At 37.7% G+C, this 14,376-nt stretch overlaps 4 protein-coding genes across 6 annotated transcripts; 2 read left to right on the forward strand and 2 right to left on the reverse strand.

Annotated features, from left to right (window-relative positions):
* Positions 1 to 1,248: 1,248 nt before the first annotated feature.
* On the reverse strand, positions 1,249 to 3,273 carry LOC117780180 (esterase B1-like). The gene is made up of 5 exons (XM_034616605.1): positions 3,226 to 3,273; positions 2,879 to 3,152; positions 2,668 to 2,818; positions 1,780 to 2,517; positions 1,249 to 1,743 (listed from the first exon to the last, which is right to left on the reverse strand). The coding sequence occupies exons 1-5, from the start codon at positions 3,234 to 3,236 to the stop codon at positions 1,286 to 1,288; spliced, it is 1,632 nt and encodes a 543-aa protein (XP_034472496.1). The 5' UTR covers positions 3,237 to 3,273; the 3' UTR covers positions 1,249 to 1,285.
* Positions 3,274 to 6,505: 3,232 nt separating this feature from the next.
* LOC117780471 (carnitine O-acetyltransferase-like) lies at positions 6,506 to 9,911 on the forward strand. 3 transcript variants are annotated; one of them, XM_034617022.1, is made up of 7 exons: positions 6,506 to 6,604; positions 6,750 to 6,752; positions 7,107 to 7,186; positions 7,508 to 8,119; positions 8,188 to 8,636; positions 8,962 to 9,213; positions 9,272 to 9,911. In XM_034617022.1, the coding sequence occupies exons 3-7, from the start codon at positions 7,148 to 7,150 to the stop codon at positions 9,837 to 9,839; spliced, it is 1,920 nt and encodes a 639-aa protein (XP_034472913.1). In that variant the 5' UTR covers positions 6,506 to 6,604; positions 6,750 to 6,752; positions 7,107 to 7,147; the 3' UTR covers positions 9,840 to 9,911. The 3 variants fall into 3 exon arrangements, with proteins under 3 accessions (XP_034472913.1, XP_034472914.1, XP_034472912.1); XM_034617023.1 differs by lacking the exon at positions 6,750 to 6,752 and having other exon boundaries at positions 6,509 to 6,604; positions 7,108 to 7,186; XM_034617021.1 differs by lacking the exons at positions 6,506 to 6,604; positions 6,750 to 6,752 and adding an exon at positions 6,784 to 7,006 and having other exon boundaries at positions 7,108 to 7,186.
* A 588-nt stretch (positions 9,912 to 10,499) lies between these two features.
* Positions 10,500 to 13,812, forward strand: LOC117781994 (carnitine O-acetyltransferase-like). Its single transcript, XM_034618899.1, has 4 exons — positions 10,500 to 10,578; positions 10,638 to 11,621; positions 11,933 to 12,384; positions 12,888 to 13,812. The coding sequence occupies exons 1-4, from the start codon at positions 10,540 to 10,542 to the stop codon at positions 13,726 to 13,728; spliced, it is 2,316 nt and encodes a 771-aa protein (XP_034474790.1). The 5' UTR covers positions 10,500 to 10,539; the 3' UTR covers positions 13,729 to 13,812.
* LOC117781995 (thyrostimulin alpha-2 subunit) lies at positions 13,729 to 14,309 on the reverse strand. Its single transcript, XM_034618900.1, has 2 exons — positions 14,007 to 14,309; positions 13,729 to 13,936 (listed from the first exon to the last, which is right to left on the reverse strand). Exons 1-2 carry the CDS (start codon positions 14,304 to 14,306, stop codon positions 13,844 to 13,846), a joined length of 393 nt encoding a protein of 130 aa, XP_034474791.1. The 5' UTR covers positions 14,307 to 14,309; the 3' UTR covers positions 13,729 to 13,843.
* Positions 14,310 to 14,376: the final 67 nt, after the last annotated feature.

Consider the following 14,376-nt stretch of genomic DNA (forward strand, 5'->3'; position numbering starts at 1 on the left):
CAAAACATGCGTGCTATGAAATACCCTTCAGCTATAAAAAAATAATTGTCTTTAATATTTTATAAGGAAAAACATCGTATATAATAATTTTATAAATGTAGATAATAAAAAATATGCGATATGTTGTTTTTATAATTTTAAATATTTATTTGCGCTTGAAATTTCTTCATTAAAAATTTTTTTACAGGGTATTTGAGTTTACATACAATATTTAAAGAGAAGCAACTTATAAACAAAGCGATGTTGTCAATTCTCTCAGCAGCACATACATATGCACACACTTATTGTAAGATGCACGCATACATAGAGATTATTATTATTTGTGGTTGGAAACGACACTGATCCATATAAATGCCATTAAGCAAAAAAAAAGTGATTTTAAGCTCTATTTTATTAATAATAATAATATCCATAGTTTGTGTGATAATTTCGTGAATAAAGTACAGACGAGTGTATAAAATTAAACGTACAAATTTGTAGTTGTCGTTTAGCCACCTTTAATTGAATGCCAATTAACTGCTACAATTACAGTGGTCTAACTATGACAATACTATTAAATAATAATAATAATATTTAATATTTTACGAATCGAGAGTAAAAATAATATTTAAAACTAAGCGTAAATATTAGCTCCCATCTTTAATAATATTAAAATTTAAAATAATGTTGACCAATTCTTTTTTAATGTACACCCCATTTATACTCGGATGGGCCCACTGTGCGCTAGTGCGACTTCAAAAGGCAATGTACCTGTACATTGTTTTACAGGCTTGCTTTATAATCAAGCCCTCTTAGCTTATTACTTAGAAGCTTAATACGTATATTCTTTTGAGAGGTAGTTTAAACTGTCACTAATTAAAAAAGTTTGAAATCAGCTGTCCAGTGTACTCGGCTATTAGAATCCCAGATTCCATAAAACAGTGTGCTTAACTAAATACTTTACATAGTTATGACTACGAGTTTGTGCAATTATTTATATAATATTCTGTACACAAAAATATTTATCATTCTAAAATTCAAGCTCCCCATTTAGTCATGTCCAATTATTAAATATATCTTCAGGATACAATTTTAATCAAATTTTCTGTGCATATTTATATGAAGAGATTTTTTTATAAAGATTGTTTTTAATGTAATTAACAAACAAACATTACAGATGGCTAGTACAACTGTTTTCCAACACTGGAACACATATAATACAACATTTACTTATTGGAAGCATTTCAGCTCGAAAAAAGCTTTATTACGTGGCTTATCTCTGTTAACTACCGTAACTGCAGCTAAGTTAGAACAAATCATTCGGCTTATACAAGCTATCCCAGACCAAAAGTTTGTCATGCTCAGGCAGATCGATGATATTGACATCATTGCCAATGTTGAGTACCCGCTGTGTATGATCTTTCTTCGAGGGCTCCCACGATAAATGTCCAATTTCCTTACAGTTGGGATTAGAGTTTGTTGCAAAAGCCGTCCACATTCCCACCATGCGTTGAATTGTGCGATACTCGCCGGAAGATTTGTCTAGTTTTCGGGATGCTGTGTTTCGGAACAAATAGCTCAAATCATCGGCATGGGCAACACCAGCCTTGATATCACTTCCACAGAACTTCTGGCGATAGAAGTTAAAGTCGGGGGAATCAAAGTCAAATCGGTAGAAATATGTTGGAGCGGTTGAATAGGCCAGGCGAGCATACAAAGTGCGATAGGTTCCATGAATAGTACTGAAAAAAATATTCATAATTTCTGTGTACATTCAAAAACTTAATAATTAACAATTACTCACATCCATGAATGCCATTATCAACTTTGAACTGGAAGTTGCATCACCAAAGTATAATTTTATCAGCTTTTCACTGAACTCCAGATTTTGCTTCTCCGTATTGACGGCACGAACATCACGGGGCGTCATTCGCAGAGGATCTTCTAGCAAGCTATCCATACTCTTCACATTGGCCTTTAGAGCGGGATACATGAAAAGTCCCTCAAAGGAGACACCACCCAGCATTGCAGGCAAGTCATTAGACCACGCATCGCGTGCCATCTCCAGCTGCGACTTTGGTGCCACACAGGCAGGAGTCTGATAAGGTTCCACAGTGGGTCCGAATGCATAAAGTGATCCATTGCGACGTTCTTCGGGCGTTATCAAGTTATAATCAACCAACTTGAATGGTTCAACTCCACGCAAGTAATCTAACACCTCTCGATCAACATTTTCGCCCTCATAGCCATGAAACTTTGCAAGACGATAGGCAAAGTCCTCGGGTGATGTATTGGCCCAGTAGTTATGCAATGTGCCGGACATAGGAATAGCCTTGTGAAAGAGACCCCTTGTCTGCTCCGTGCACATCATATAATGGGTTGAACAGCCGCCTGCGCTGTCTCCAAAGAGCGTAATATTATTGGCATCACCATTGAAGTACGAAATGTATTTCTTAACCCATTTGAGTGCCAGGACTTGATCCTTAAGACCTGCATTCCCAGGCACATCCAAGCTGGGATCCTTAAGACTCAAGAAACCTATGTAAAGGAAAAAATGGCAATTACGAACAAGCTAAATTAATATTCTATATGATGAGAGCTTTTCACACAACCATCGTGTCTAATCAACAGATAAGAGAATGTTAATAAAAACTATCTAAGCACTGCGATTAGTTGTCCATATCTTACCCAAGCAATCAACACGATAATTTAGCGTGACTAAAATCACATCCTTGGCCATTATATAGTCCGGACCATAAAGCTCCCGTGTAGCCTCTCCAATCGTAAAGGCACCTCCATAAATATAAACCATCACCGGGAGTGGTTTTTCCGTTTTAAGCTAAGAGAGTATTCGATTCATTTATCATGTCAATCAATCAAAGTATTTTTTGATAGTCACCTGCTTGGCGAACACATTCAGATAGAGACAGTCCTCACTGCCACCAATTATGCCTGTGCGAATTAGATTCTGCACCGGCTTGTCTCCATAATGCGTACAGTCCAAGATTCCAGTCCATGGTTCCGCCGGTTGCGGGGCCTTGAAACGTAACTCTCCCAGCGGGGGCTTACCAAAAGGCAGACGCTCGAAACTATAGTATTCATCGTCATAGAGACTTCTACGTTTCACGCCCTTTATCTGGCCCAGCGGTAGGGAAATTTCACATGTCTCCAGACTAGAGGGGTACATATTATATACCATAAAATGATCAGTATGCTCTATGTTAGATTGTATGATATGATAATCACCTTTCCGACATTGTACTTCTTAGTCGCCTGATCCGAGTGAGAGTCGCTTGTCAACTAAAATAAGTTATTCGATTTTATCAATTGAAAACAATAAAGGTCACTGATGTACAGTGATGTCCATAACAACATGTCTACCGATCGTATTTCTTATGAAATATGCTCTGTGTGACAGATTAACAGTTTTGCACTTAAAATCACTTTTTTTTGGCTTAATGGCATTTTTATGGATCAGTGTCGTTTCCAACAACAAATAATAATAATACAAATAAATACAATATCAGAATATCTTGCGCAGTTTACAAGTTATCCAAAAAAAACACGAGGTAAAACATTTCTAACCTTATTTACGAAAATGTTTAATCTAATTTTAAATAAAATATAAATTAATAAAAAAAAAAGCGAAAATTGGCATTGTGCACTGTGAACAAAAAAGGGTGAGCTTCTTTGTACATAAAATTACTTTTGCGCAGTGCCGAATGCCTATTTTCGCTTTTTTTTATTAAGTTTATTTTTATTTAAAATTTTAGATTAAACTGAATTTTGTTCGTCACAAAATTGATATCAGAAATTGTTAGAAATTGCTTCGTCACTAGACTTTACCTCGTGTAGAGGTTTTTTTGTGGATATCAGAAATTTTGCAATTGCTTTTGCTTTTGACATTGTAACTTTATCATTAATGCAGGCAAATAGTAAAATATATAAATTTAGTTGTTCAAAGTATTTCATATTTTAAAAAAAATTGTTTTTAATTATAAAGAAAACTAGGGGCTCCGTCCTGCTCGCTTTGCTCGCTTGCTACAGCCGAGCATACTCTACTGTCGGAGACCACGTACTTACTATGAAAAAAAAAAGTTGTTCATACTAAGACTTGGATTTCGCCCGATCGGTGCTATGACAGCTATATGATATAGTGGTTCGATTAGAACCAACTTTGGTCAGAATATATAGGTCCAATTTTAATGCATATTCTATTAGTTTGGTTACGATATCTCGTAAAACAAAAAAGTTTTTCATACCAAGACTTAATATTGGACCGATTGGCTATATGATATAGTGGTCCGATAAGAACTAACTTCGGTCAGGATTTTTAAAACTGACTTAAATGCAAATGCTATCAATTTGGTTAAATATCTCACTAAAAAAATGCTATCAATTTGGTTAAATATCTCACTAAAAAAACAAGTTTTTCTTACTAAAACCTTATTTTGACCCGATCGGTCCTATGACAGCTATATGATATAGTAGTCCGATTTGAACCAACTTTGGTCAGGATATATAAAACCAAGTTAAATGCATATTGTATCAGTTTGGTTGAGATATCTCATAAAACCAAAAAGTTTTTTGTACTAAAACGTGATTTTCGACCGATAGAAAAATGTATTTATTCACTTAACAGGTAATATCTTCCAAGCCCCTCGACCAAAATTTATGTTTCATATACCAAAAAACGCGAAATTGTACAACATAATAAAATTTAACAGAAATCGTTAGAGCCGTTTTGTCAAAAATCGCCAAAATGTAAGCTTAAAAACATTATATCACCTGTAAAATGTTACCTGAATACTTAAGAAAAAAAGTTTTAAGGTACGCATAAAAGCCCTCAAACAAACCTTTCCAATGAGAACATATCTGTAGCTTCTATGGGTTGGAAACTGTTGGAGTTTCAATTTTAGCAAGATTTAGCGTTTTCCCGCTAAACTAGCGGGAAATTGAAAAAGTCGTAAAACAAACATTTCTAGATTTTCAAAGAGGAATAAATCCCCATCATTACATCTAAGCTTTTTTAGCGCTTTGATACAAACAGACAAACAAAGAAACTAACTTTTCATTTCATTTTGAGAAGTCCACTAAAAATTTCAAATTTATTTATCTTTTGAACTAGTTAACGGATTTGGGTCATCGAGGCATCAATCGACGCGTTTATTTTGATAAGAATTTTTAAAAAATAAATAATTTTACCAAAAAGCCCCAACGGCTCCACAAGCTGCGATTATACAAATTTTTCGCCTCCCACTTACACCCCCGTATCTCATTACCCAGGTGAATTAGAAAAAGTTTTAGTATGCCATTTTGTAAGTTAAGACTAAACCTTTCGATCGGTATATAACTTGATCTGATCGGACAGTCGTAGCAAATTTTCCAACTTAGCTGTATATATAGTTAGTCGCCTTTCGCACCCTTCGTGCTGCTTTCGTCACTAACGCGAACTGCCGTCCGCAGTGATTAATTAATTTTATAAAACAGCTCAAATTTCCCATAGTGCTCTGTTAGCGCCAAGCAGCGCGCGTCGAAAAGTCCTACAAAATGAGAATAATCATCAAATAGCCAGACAGAGAGAGATGTATTCGGGCTCGCAGGCTCATCTCTATGTATGCGTGCATACAATAAGTGTGTGCATATGTATGTGCTGCTGAGAGAATTGACAACATCGCTTTGCTTATAAGTTGCTTCCCTTTAAATATTGTATGAAGAAATTTCAAGCGCAAATAAATATTTAAAATTTAAAAAACAACATATCGCATATTTTTTATTATCTACATTTATAAAATTATTAGATTTACGATGTTTTTCTTTATAAAATATTAAAGACAATTATTTTTTTATAGCTAAAGGGTATTTCATAGCACGCATGTTTTGTGTTTCGCTTGCTGTGCCAGCAACGAGCTCGGCCAGCCCATGATGAAATTATATTATATAATATTATATAATATAATTTCATCATGGGCCAGCAAACTGAATCGAAACCAAAAATAATTTCCCTCAAACGACGCGTCCACCGAAAATTACCCAGTGGACGCCCCGTCATGCTTTTAGCTGAGACACTTTTAGTTGTATGGGATGACTTCTCTATAGGTTATTTGCTTAGTGTCCACACTAACAAAAATTTAAAATTTAAAAACGCAAATATCTCAATAAAAAATTTATAAATTTGATAATAATTTAAAATTTAAAGTTAGACAATATTAAGGTAAACATTTTAATGAAGGTTTGAAACTCGTCAGCCCTCGGGAAGAGAAGTTAGATAATTTAATACTAAAAATAAAGAAAAAAATATAAAAAAATCGAACAAATTTTAACAAAAACTCTGCAAAAATTCAAAAATATCTATCTAAAAACAAAACAAAAATTGAAGAAAAGGTACAAAAATTAAGAAACCTATTTCGGAAATGTACTTATTTTTGTAAGTAAAAAAAATCAAACCAGATCGGAAATTTTTACTGAAGTGGCAACCCTCGGAATCGTAATATCTAAAAATTGTCAGATTTTTAAAGTATTTTAATTCATATGTTTTTTCAGAACGTTACACTAAATTAAAGGCTGATAACACCTTAAGGAAATCCAGCTGCCGCAACGAGTCTGCTTGGAAAAGTGTTGCAGGGTAAGCAAAATAAATGCATAGACTTTGGCCCCGATACCAAAACAAAAAGCAATTCGCAAATATCACTCTCTCGTTTCGCTCTCACTTTCGATACCAATGCCCAAAGCCGGCGTCGACGTTGGCAGCGATAACAAGTGGAATATAGCGGCAGCGACAGGTGTGCAGCAGCAGCAAGAGCACAGTTTGAAAGTCGGTTAAATCGAAACCGGTCGTCGTTTTTCTGATATCAACTGGAGACTGCAGTTGTGTCTACGTGGACAACATTGATATTGGACGTTTTATTCATTTTGGTAATTTGCCAACTGTTTGTTTGCCTTGTTGCCGCCTGCGTCGTTCTTTGCCAGCGTTAATCTTAACGCACTTCTTATCGCAATCCTTCACGATTATGCACACATATCAAAGGTGAACTATTGTACACATACAATAAACAGACACATACATACGCTAGATAGATTAACCTTTGAATTAACATTACATTGTGCGTATATTTTTTAAATTTTCAGCGCCCCAGTTGAAAAAATAGTTGAAACTCCCAGCTCTGAAATGAGACTACTGAGCAATGGCAAAGTCTTTTGGAATCTGGTAAGAAATCAGTTTTGGAAGGAAAGAGACCCTGCACCTTGAAAGTACAGTGGGTATATTCTGTCCATCCGTCTGTTTGAATATCAAGATCTTAAGATCTTAAAAGCTAAAGCCATTAATCTTGCTATGTAGATACCTGTATGTCATAAGTATCATTAGAAAGCTAAGATCATGATAGGTCACATTCTCAGGATGTTTCCCGAAAATTTACTAACGATCGAATAATAAACTCGGAAGAAATTCTACAAATATTTCAACAATAAGTACGGGGTCACGGTCAGTAAAATGAACTACTAGTTTAATCAAAATTCTTTATTACAGACCAAACTCTCCATCAACAATCAGACTCCAAATGTGCTTGTCAAACTGATGCCCGCAAGCTATAGCAGCAAAACTCCCGAGGAGCAGCCATCACAGCAAAGGCTTTTAAGATACCCTGTACTGCCTTTAAATGAAACGCTTGATCGTTTTCTGCTCACTGCCCAACCGCATCTGACGCCCAAGGAGTTTGAAAAGCAAAAGGAAATAACCCAACAGTTTAAAGACAAAGAGGGAGATGTGCTACAAGGTCTGCTCGAGGAGGCTGGCAAACGTGAGAAGAACTGGTTGGCACAACGCTGGCTAACGACTGCCTATCTGAAGTATCGTGATCCAGTTACCGTCTATATAAGTCCCGGCATGACATTTCCGTACCAAAAGTTTAATGATATGCGTGAATATGTTAACTATACGGCCAAAGTTATATATGGTCTGGGTGAATTTAAAGGTATTGTAGATGCCGGCAAGATACCCATTGTTAAAATGGGCAAAAATGAGCTGGACAATAGTCAGTTTGGAAAAGTGTTTGGTACATGTCGCATTCCGATTCGTGCCACCGATCGTATTGAATACAATCCTTGTTCCAATTATTTTGTTGTCATTTACAAAAATCATGTAAGTTCCCAAATTTGATAATCGCATTTATTTACTTGTATTTAAATGTAATCTCTTGAATTCTACAGTTTTATAAATTGTGCTTGTACGGCAAAGATGGCAATGTGTTGTCAGCCAAGTCGTTGGCAAAGCAGCTGGACGAGATCATGCAGGCGGAAAGTGATTTCGGTGTCCCTTATGGCATTCTAACTACAGACACACGTGACAATTGGGCTGAGGCCTATGAACAATTGTCAAAGACACCGGAAAATTGTGAAGCCCTTAAGACCATACAGGGTGCTCTATTTACTGTTTCGCTGGATCAATGTATTGACGTACAGCCCGACCAGCAGGCGAATCAACTGATTCTTGGTCTTATACACGGCGGTGGCAGTAATTTGAACAGCGGCAATCGTTGGATGGACAAAACCATTCAACTGGTGGTCAATCCAAATGGCAACGTTGGATTTACCTACGAGCATTCACCAGCTGAGGGCCAGCCCATTGCCATGATGATGGACTACGTGGTGAAGAAAATGTAAGTACATTTTAAATTATTTCCAATTGATATTAAAAGTTAAGTAAATAAATATAAGTAAGCATATATCTTGAACATCACCGTAAGACCCTTTAAATTTGATTCTGGGAAGATTAACTTTTTTGTAATAAATCATGCCAAATTGAAAAAAAATTTGGACATGAAATGTTGCTAGATTAGAGGATTACCAACTTCAAAAATTCATGACTTTCTCAAAACTGGACTGATTTTCATTGACATATAAAATTTGGAAATTAGTTGGAGAATGTATTTTAATTAAGTTGTTTATACATATATTCTAATTTTAATAATAATTTTATTCTAGGAGTGAGGACGATAACTATGGCAGTTGTGGCTCCACAGAGATTAGTTGCAAGCCAGAAAAAATCTCATTTGCCACACTAAATCCCTGTGTGGATCAATGGATTTTTTACGCCAAGCGCAACATTGATAAGCTCGTTAAGGATCTGGAATGTAACGTTTTAAAGTTCAAGTGCTACGGCAAGGATTACATAAAAAAGCAGAAGCTAGGACCCGATAGCTTTGTTCAAATGGCGCTGCAGTTGGCTTTCTACAAGTATGAACAAGTTCTATCTATTATATATTGAAAAGTCGAATACTTAATGTAATTACAGAATGCACAAGGTACCTGGTGCTCAATATGAATCCGCACATTTGCGTATCTTTGAGAACGGACGCACGGAAACTATACGCTCCTGCTCAAATGAATCGCTGGCCTTCTGCAAAGCGATGACAAATGGAAAGGCGTCTGTGGAGGAGAAGGCTTGTCTGCTGCGTGAGGCAGTTGCTGGTCATCAGAAATATGCGAGACTTGCACTGCAGGGTATCGGAGTAGATCGTCATCTGCTGGGTCTGAAGTTAATGGCACAAGAGAATAACTTGCCCATACCAGAGTTTTATTCCTCGCCCGGCTACACCAAATCCATGCAGTTCCGCGTGTCAACATCTCAGGTGGCCACCATATACGATGCCTTCATGGGCTACGGTCCCGCAACTGATGATGGCTATGCCGCTTGCTATAATCCACGCGATAATGATATTATTGTGGCCATCACATCGTGGAGCTTTAATCATGAAACCAACCCGGACAAGTTTGCCAAGACACTAGAGAACGCTTTCCTGGAAATGCAAGATGTTCTCAATAAAAATCCACAAGCCAACATACCGAAGTCCAAGTTGTAGTGCCTCAATATATCTATTGTAATAAAAGAGATTTTAAATTTGCCAGTGATATTAAAGAAGGTTTTAAATACATCTTGTCTGACTTTATTCCTGTTATACATTTGAGAAATTAATATTTCTCTTATTAAATAACTTGCAAAAAAAACTTCTGTTCGAGGTAAAAGTCAAGAGTCGAAAGTCATTCCATGCCCCAAAATTTCTGATATTCAACTTTGTGACGAACGATATTACATGTGTTTGAAAAGGGAACCCACCAAGTTGAACAACAGATATTTTTAAAATTAGAACCGTAAAATATACATATTCAACAAGGTATTGACTAGCAATTCAATTGAGGGTTGTTCCTAAGGAGAAGAACTCCAAAAGACTCGCTACCACCGAAAAGCGTTAAAAAAATGAAAAAAGGGCGTTAGTGCTTTGATTCGACGTTCCAAAGACTGAAGATAGCAAATTTTATTCTTCGTGCTGCTTTCGTCACTAGCGCAGACTTTTGCGTTTAATATTTTTAACATTCATTAATTTATTCATGTCCTTTATTTGTCTGCAAATATTGATCTATCGAACGGAACTTTCTTCAACATTTGGGAGTTTGTCACCCTTGATGTAAATATCTAGTTGACTTTATTTATTTCGTCTCAAAACTACACTTCATTTTCTTCACATTTAAATTTTTTTTTGGATTTTTGACTAAATTTTCGTAATGCGTGCTGTATTCGTTGGCGAAAGTATCATAAGCAAAGTGAGTTAATCGTTACCAATGCTGATCTTTAAGTGTGAAAATCAACCTAATCCTTATAGTGTCCAAGCATTGTGCGTAACTACAGTCAAAGCAAGTCCAATGAAACGTCCAACAATCAAAAAGCTGTAACCAAAGTGCCTCCTGTTGGGAAGAATCGTCTTATAAAATGGGTTTTCAATTATTTTAAGACTTGGGGAGAACAATTTGAGCCTATGCCGTCTCCTACTCCAGCTGCCACTCCTGCTGCACCTGCTGCAGCTCCTGCTCCGCTTGCTCCTCCACGACGCACTGAAGCAGAAGGCAAATGTTGTGAATTGCAGCAGAAGCAGCTGGTGCCAAAGATAACAATACGAAATCACTCCACAAATCCAACGTCATGCTCAACACACCCCTTACACATCGCAGACGCTGTCTGTCCGATCCAGAAACTGGAGACGACTCCCAATTCCCTTGAAGTACAAAGCCAGAATTCCTTGCTCGCTGTTAAGATTGAACCCGAAGCTGAAACACTTCCTCTGCAGCAAGTTCCAATGAATCTGCTAACATATCCGGTGGTGCCGCTTGAGGAGACTCTCCATCGTTATTTGAACAGCATTCGTCCGTTCTTCAAGGATGAAGCATTCCTCAAGCAACAGGAGCAGACAATCGACTTTCTGAACAACATGGGTGGAGAATTGCAGAAGCTGCTGGAGAAGGCGGGAAAAAAGGACGCCAACTGGTTGTCGGATCGTTGGATAACTGCGAAGTATCTGCGACATCGTGGACCTCTCACTGTCTTCTCGAGTCCCTGCATCGCATTTCCCAAACAGGATTTTCGCAACGTCATTGACTTTGTTCATTTCACTGCTCAGGTCATTTACGGAATGTGCGAATTTAAGAATCTGCTGGATAATGATCGAATTCCAGTTTATAGAATGGGTAAATTCGATCTGGACAATAGTCAATATCACCAGGTATTTGGCACGGTGCGCAAACCCAAAAGATCCTGCGATATTCTCGAGCAATGCAATTCGGATTATGTGATTATCATACACAATAATAACGTGAGTTTTTTCCTGCAAAAAAAAAAATAAAAATAATTAAATAGAAATAATATAACAAAAAAAGAAAATAAAAACATAAATTAACACTAAAAATAATGATAATTATAGTTTACACTTCTACACATTTATTTTATAACACTTTTAAATTAATTTTTTTTATTTAAAACTTTTAATATAAGAAACGCAATAATTTACGCATAGTTACAATCGCCTAAATTTATAAGCATTGCCTTGTAGTGCTATGAATCAAGTCAAAATAAATAAACAAAAATATAGATAACCTACCAAATCTATTCATGTGATTCCCCCAGTTCCACAAACTGCCCGTTTACAATGCAGAGGGGCGTATACTTAATATCAATCAACTGCGAAATGAATTGCTAAAGATTGTGCAAAGTTGTCAATCAAAGGGTCCTGAGATTGGACTGCTCACCCACGATACGCGTGACAGTTGGGCGGATGCCTATGAAATACTTTGTCGTGGGGAGAATAATATCAATGTGATGCAGTGCATCGAACAGTCGCTCTTCACCGTCTCCCTGGATGAATCGGTGATGGTGCATCAGAAAGGTCAGGAGCGTTCGGTGCTGGCGGGGCAACTACTACATGGCGGTGGCTTTAATGTGAACAGTAGCAACCGTTGGATGGACAAGACGCTGCAGCTCATAGTCAATCCCAATGGCATGGCGGGTTTCTGCTTGGAACATGCTCCTGCCGATCCTCAGCCGGCTGCGACAATCATGGACTTTGTGCAAACGAATATGTAAGTTGTGCTTAATCCTCTCAAGAATCAATGCTACATTTTATACCCTTGCAGAGGGTATTCGAATTCGAATTTGATTTGTCAATAATACACATTTCTAATGAAAAACATTGCAGTTTCCTAAAATATCTCAACAATTTTTACATATTGTGTATTCGGGATTCTAATATACATTCTGACTAAGTTTACTTAAAATCGTATTTTTTTTGTATCATATAGCTGTCATACGCACGATCAGCCAAAAATATAGTTTTAATATAAAAACTTGTGATGTTTTTGGAAGTATTTCAACCAAACTCGCAGATTGTGCATTTTTTATTGTCTATTATGTTTGGATTAACGTTAGTTCAAATCGGTAGCTGTTACGCAGAATAAAATCAGTCAATAAAAGAATTCAAGGCTCTGCAATGGTATCAAATTAAGGCTCTGCAAGGATATACAAAATTCGGCATGCCGAAGATAATCTTTCTAGTTTGTTCACAAGCAATCTTGCTTCTAATTAGCATCAATCCAGAGTACGGAAATGATTCATGTCCCGTTGAGATATTTGATAAGCCGCATCCCTTATACTTTACTGAACTGGATGAAACCTTAGATCTCTGGCTGGGAGCAGCAAGACGTAATATCAGTAAGATCTGCAGTCGAATTCGGTTGGAGGTCTTTAAGTTTCCATGCTATGGCAAATGTCTTATTAAATCCCAGGGTCTATCACCGGATAGCTTCATCCAGATGGCCCTACAGCTGGCATTCTATCGGCTGCACAAGGAGCTTCCGGCTCAGTATGAGTCGGCACATCTGCGAATCTTTAAAAGTGGTCGCACTGAAACCATTCGATCTAGCTCAAATGAATCCCTGGATTTTGTCTGTACTATGACCTCGGTAAACGCCTCGTTGAGGGAACGTATATTGGCGCTACAATCCGCCGTCGATTGGCATCAGGAGCAAACAAAGTTGGCAATGCAAGGACAAGCCGTGGATCGACATCTGTTTGGACTGAAGCAAATGGCCAGGGAGCATGCCATTCCACTGCCGGAATTCTTTTGCTCCCAGGGCTATGTTAAGTCAACAAATTTCCAAGTGCTCAGCTCACAGGTGGCGACACCACACGATGGATTTATGTCGTTTGGACCACTTAGCTCCGACGGCTACGGCTGCTGTTATAATCCTCGCGAGAATGACATCATCTTTGCCATCTCCTCGTGGAAGCTAAAGCCCAAAATCTGTGCCACACGCTATGGCAAGGCCATTGAGTTGGCCCTGGCCGATATGGGACAACTATTGCTGGAAGCCGGCGGACGCAGTGTAGCACAGAATGCATTCGCTTGCAAGGAAGGCAAGAAATAATTGATTTTAATATACAGATTTTTATTTATATGAATCCTAGTGGATGATAATTATTAAAGTGGCTCAGGCAAACAACTTGTATTATTTATTATATCGTTTAATTAATCGAATAGTTCTAATCCTTTTTGCAGTGATAGCAACTGCAGGAGAGGGCGCTCCTAAAGGTCACATTGCGAAGACCCTCGATGCAAAGAACGCGACGTTGAATCTGAAATAGATATTAAAAAGGGTCGGATTAAGTTTATGGATGGACTTCCATCGGTCGTTCGTCATCTTACCTCCTCGGATTTCATCATATTGCAGCACTGACCCACCGACACCACCGGCTTGGGTGGTCGAAAGAGTCCCGATATTGCGGTTGGCACCGATGGCACCGCATACGATTCACAGAAACCACGACAGGCATTGGTCGTAATTGTAAACTCCACACAATTCGGTATTGAGATCTTACGCGTATTTCCCACCTTATGACAGCCAGGACGCAACCAGGATTCCTTACCCATCAAACTGCTCTCGCTGGCCAAAATGGAGCAACAGAGCAGCCCCAGGACTAACGGTAATATCGATAGCGACTTCATCTCGTCAAGACTTCGATTCCAACTGTTGGCTTACTCGCAACAAGCACTCCATTTTATTCTATCTTGGGGA

This window comes from Drosophila innubila (genome assembly GCF_004354385.1).
Source record: "Drosophila innubila isolate TH190305 chromosome 2L unlocalized genomic scaffold, UK_Dinn_1.0 4_B_2L, whole genome shotgun sequence".
Lineage (NCBI taxonomy): Eukaryota > Metazoa > Arthropoda > Insecta > Diptera > Drosophilidae > Drosophila > Drosophila innubila.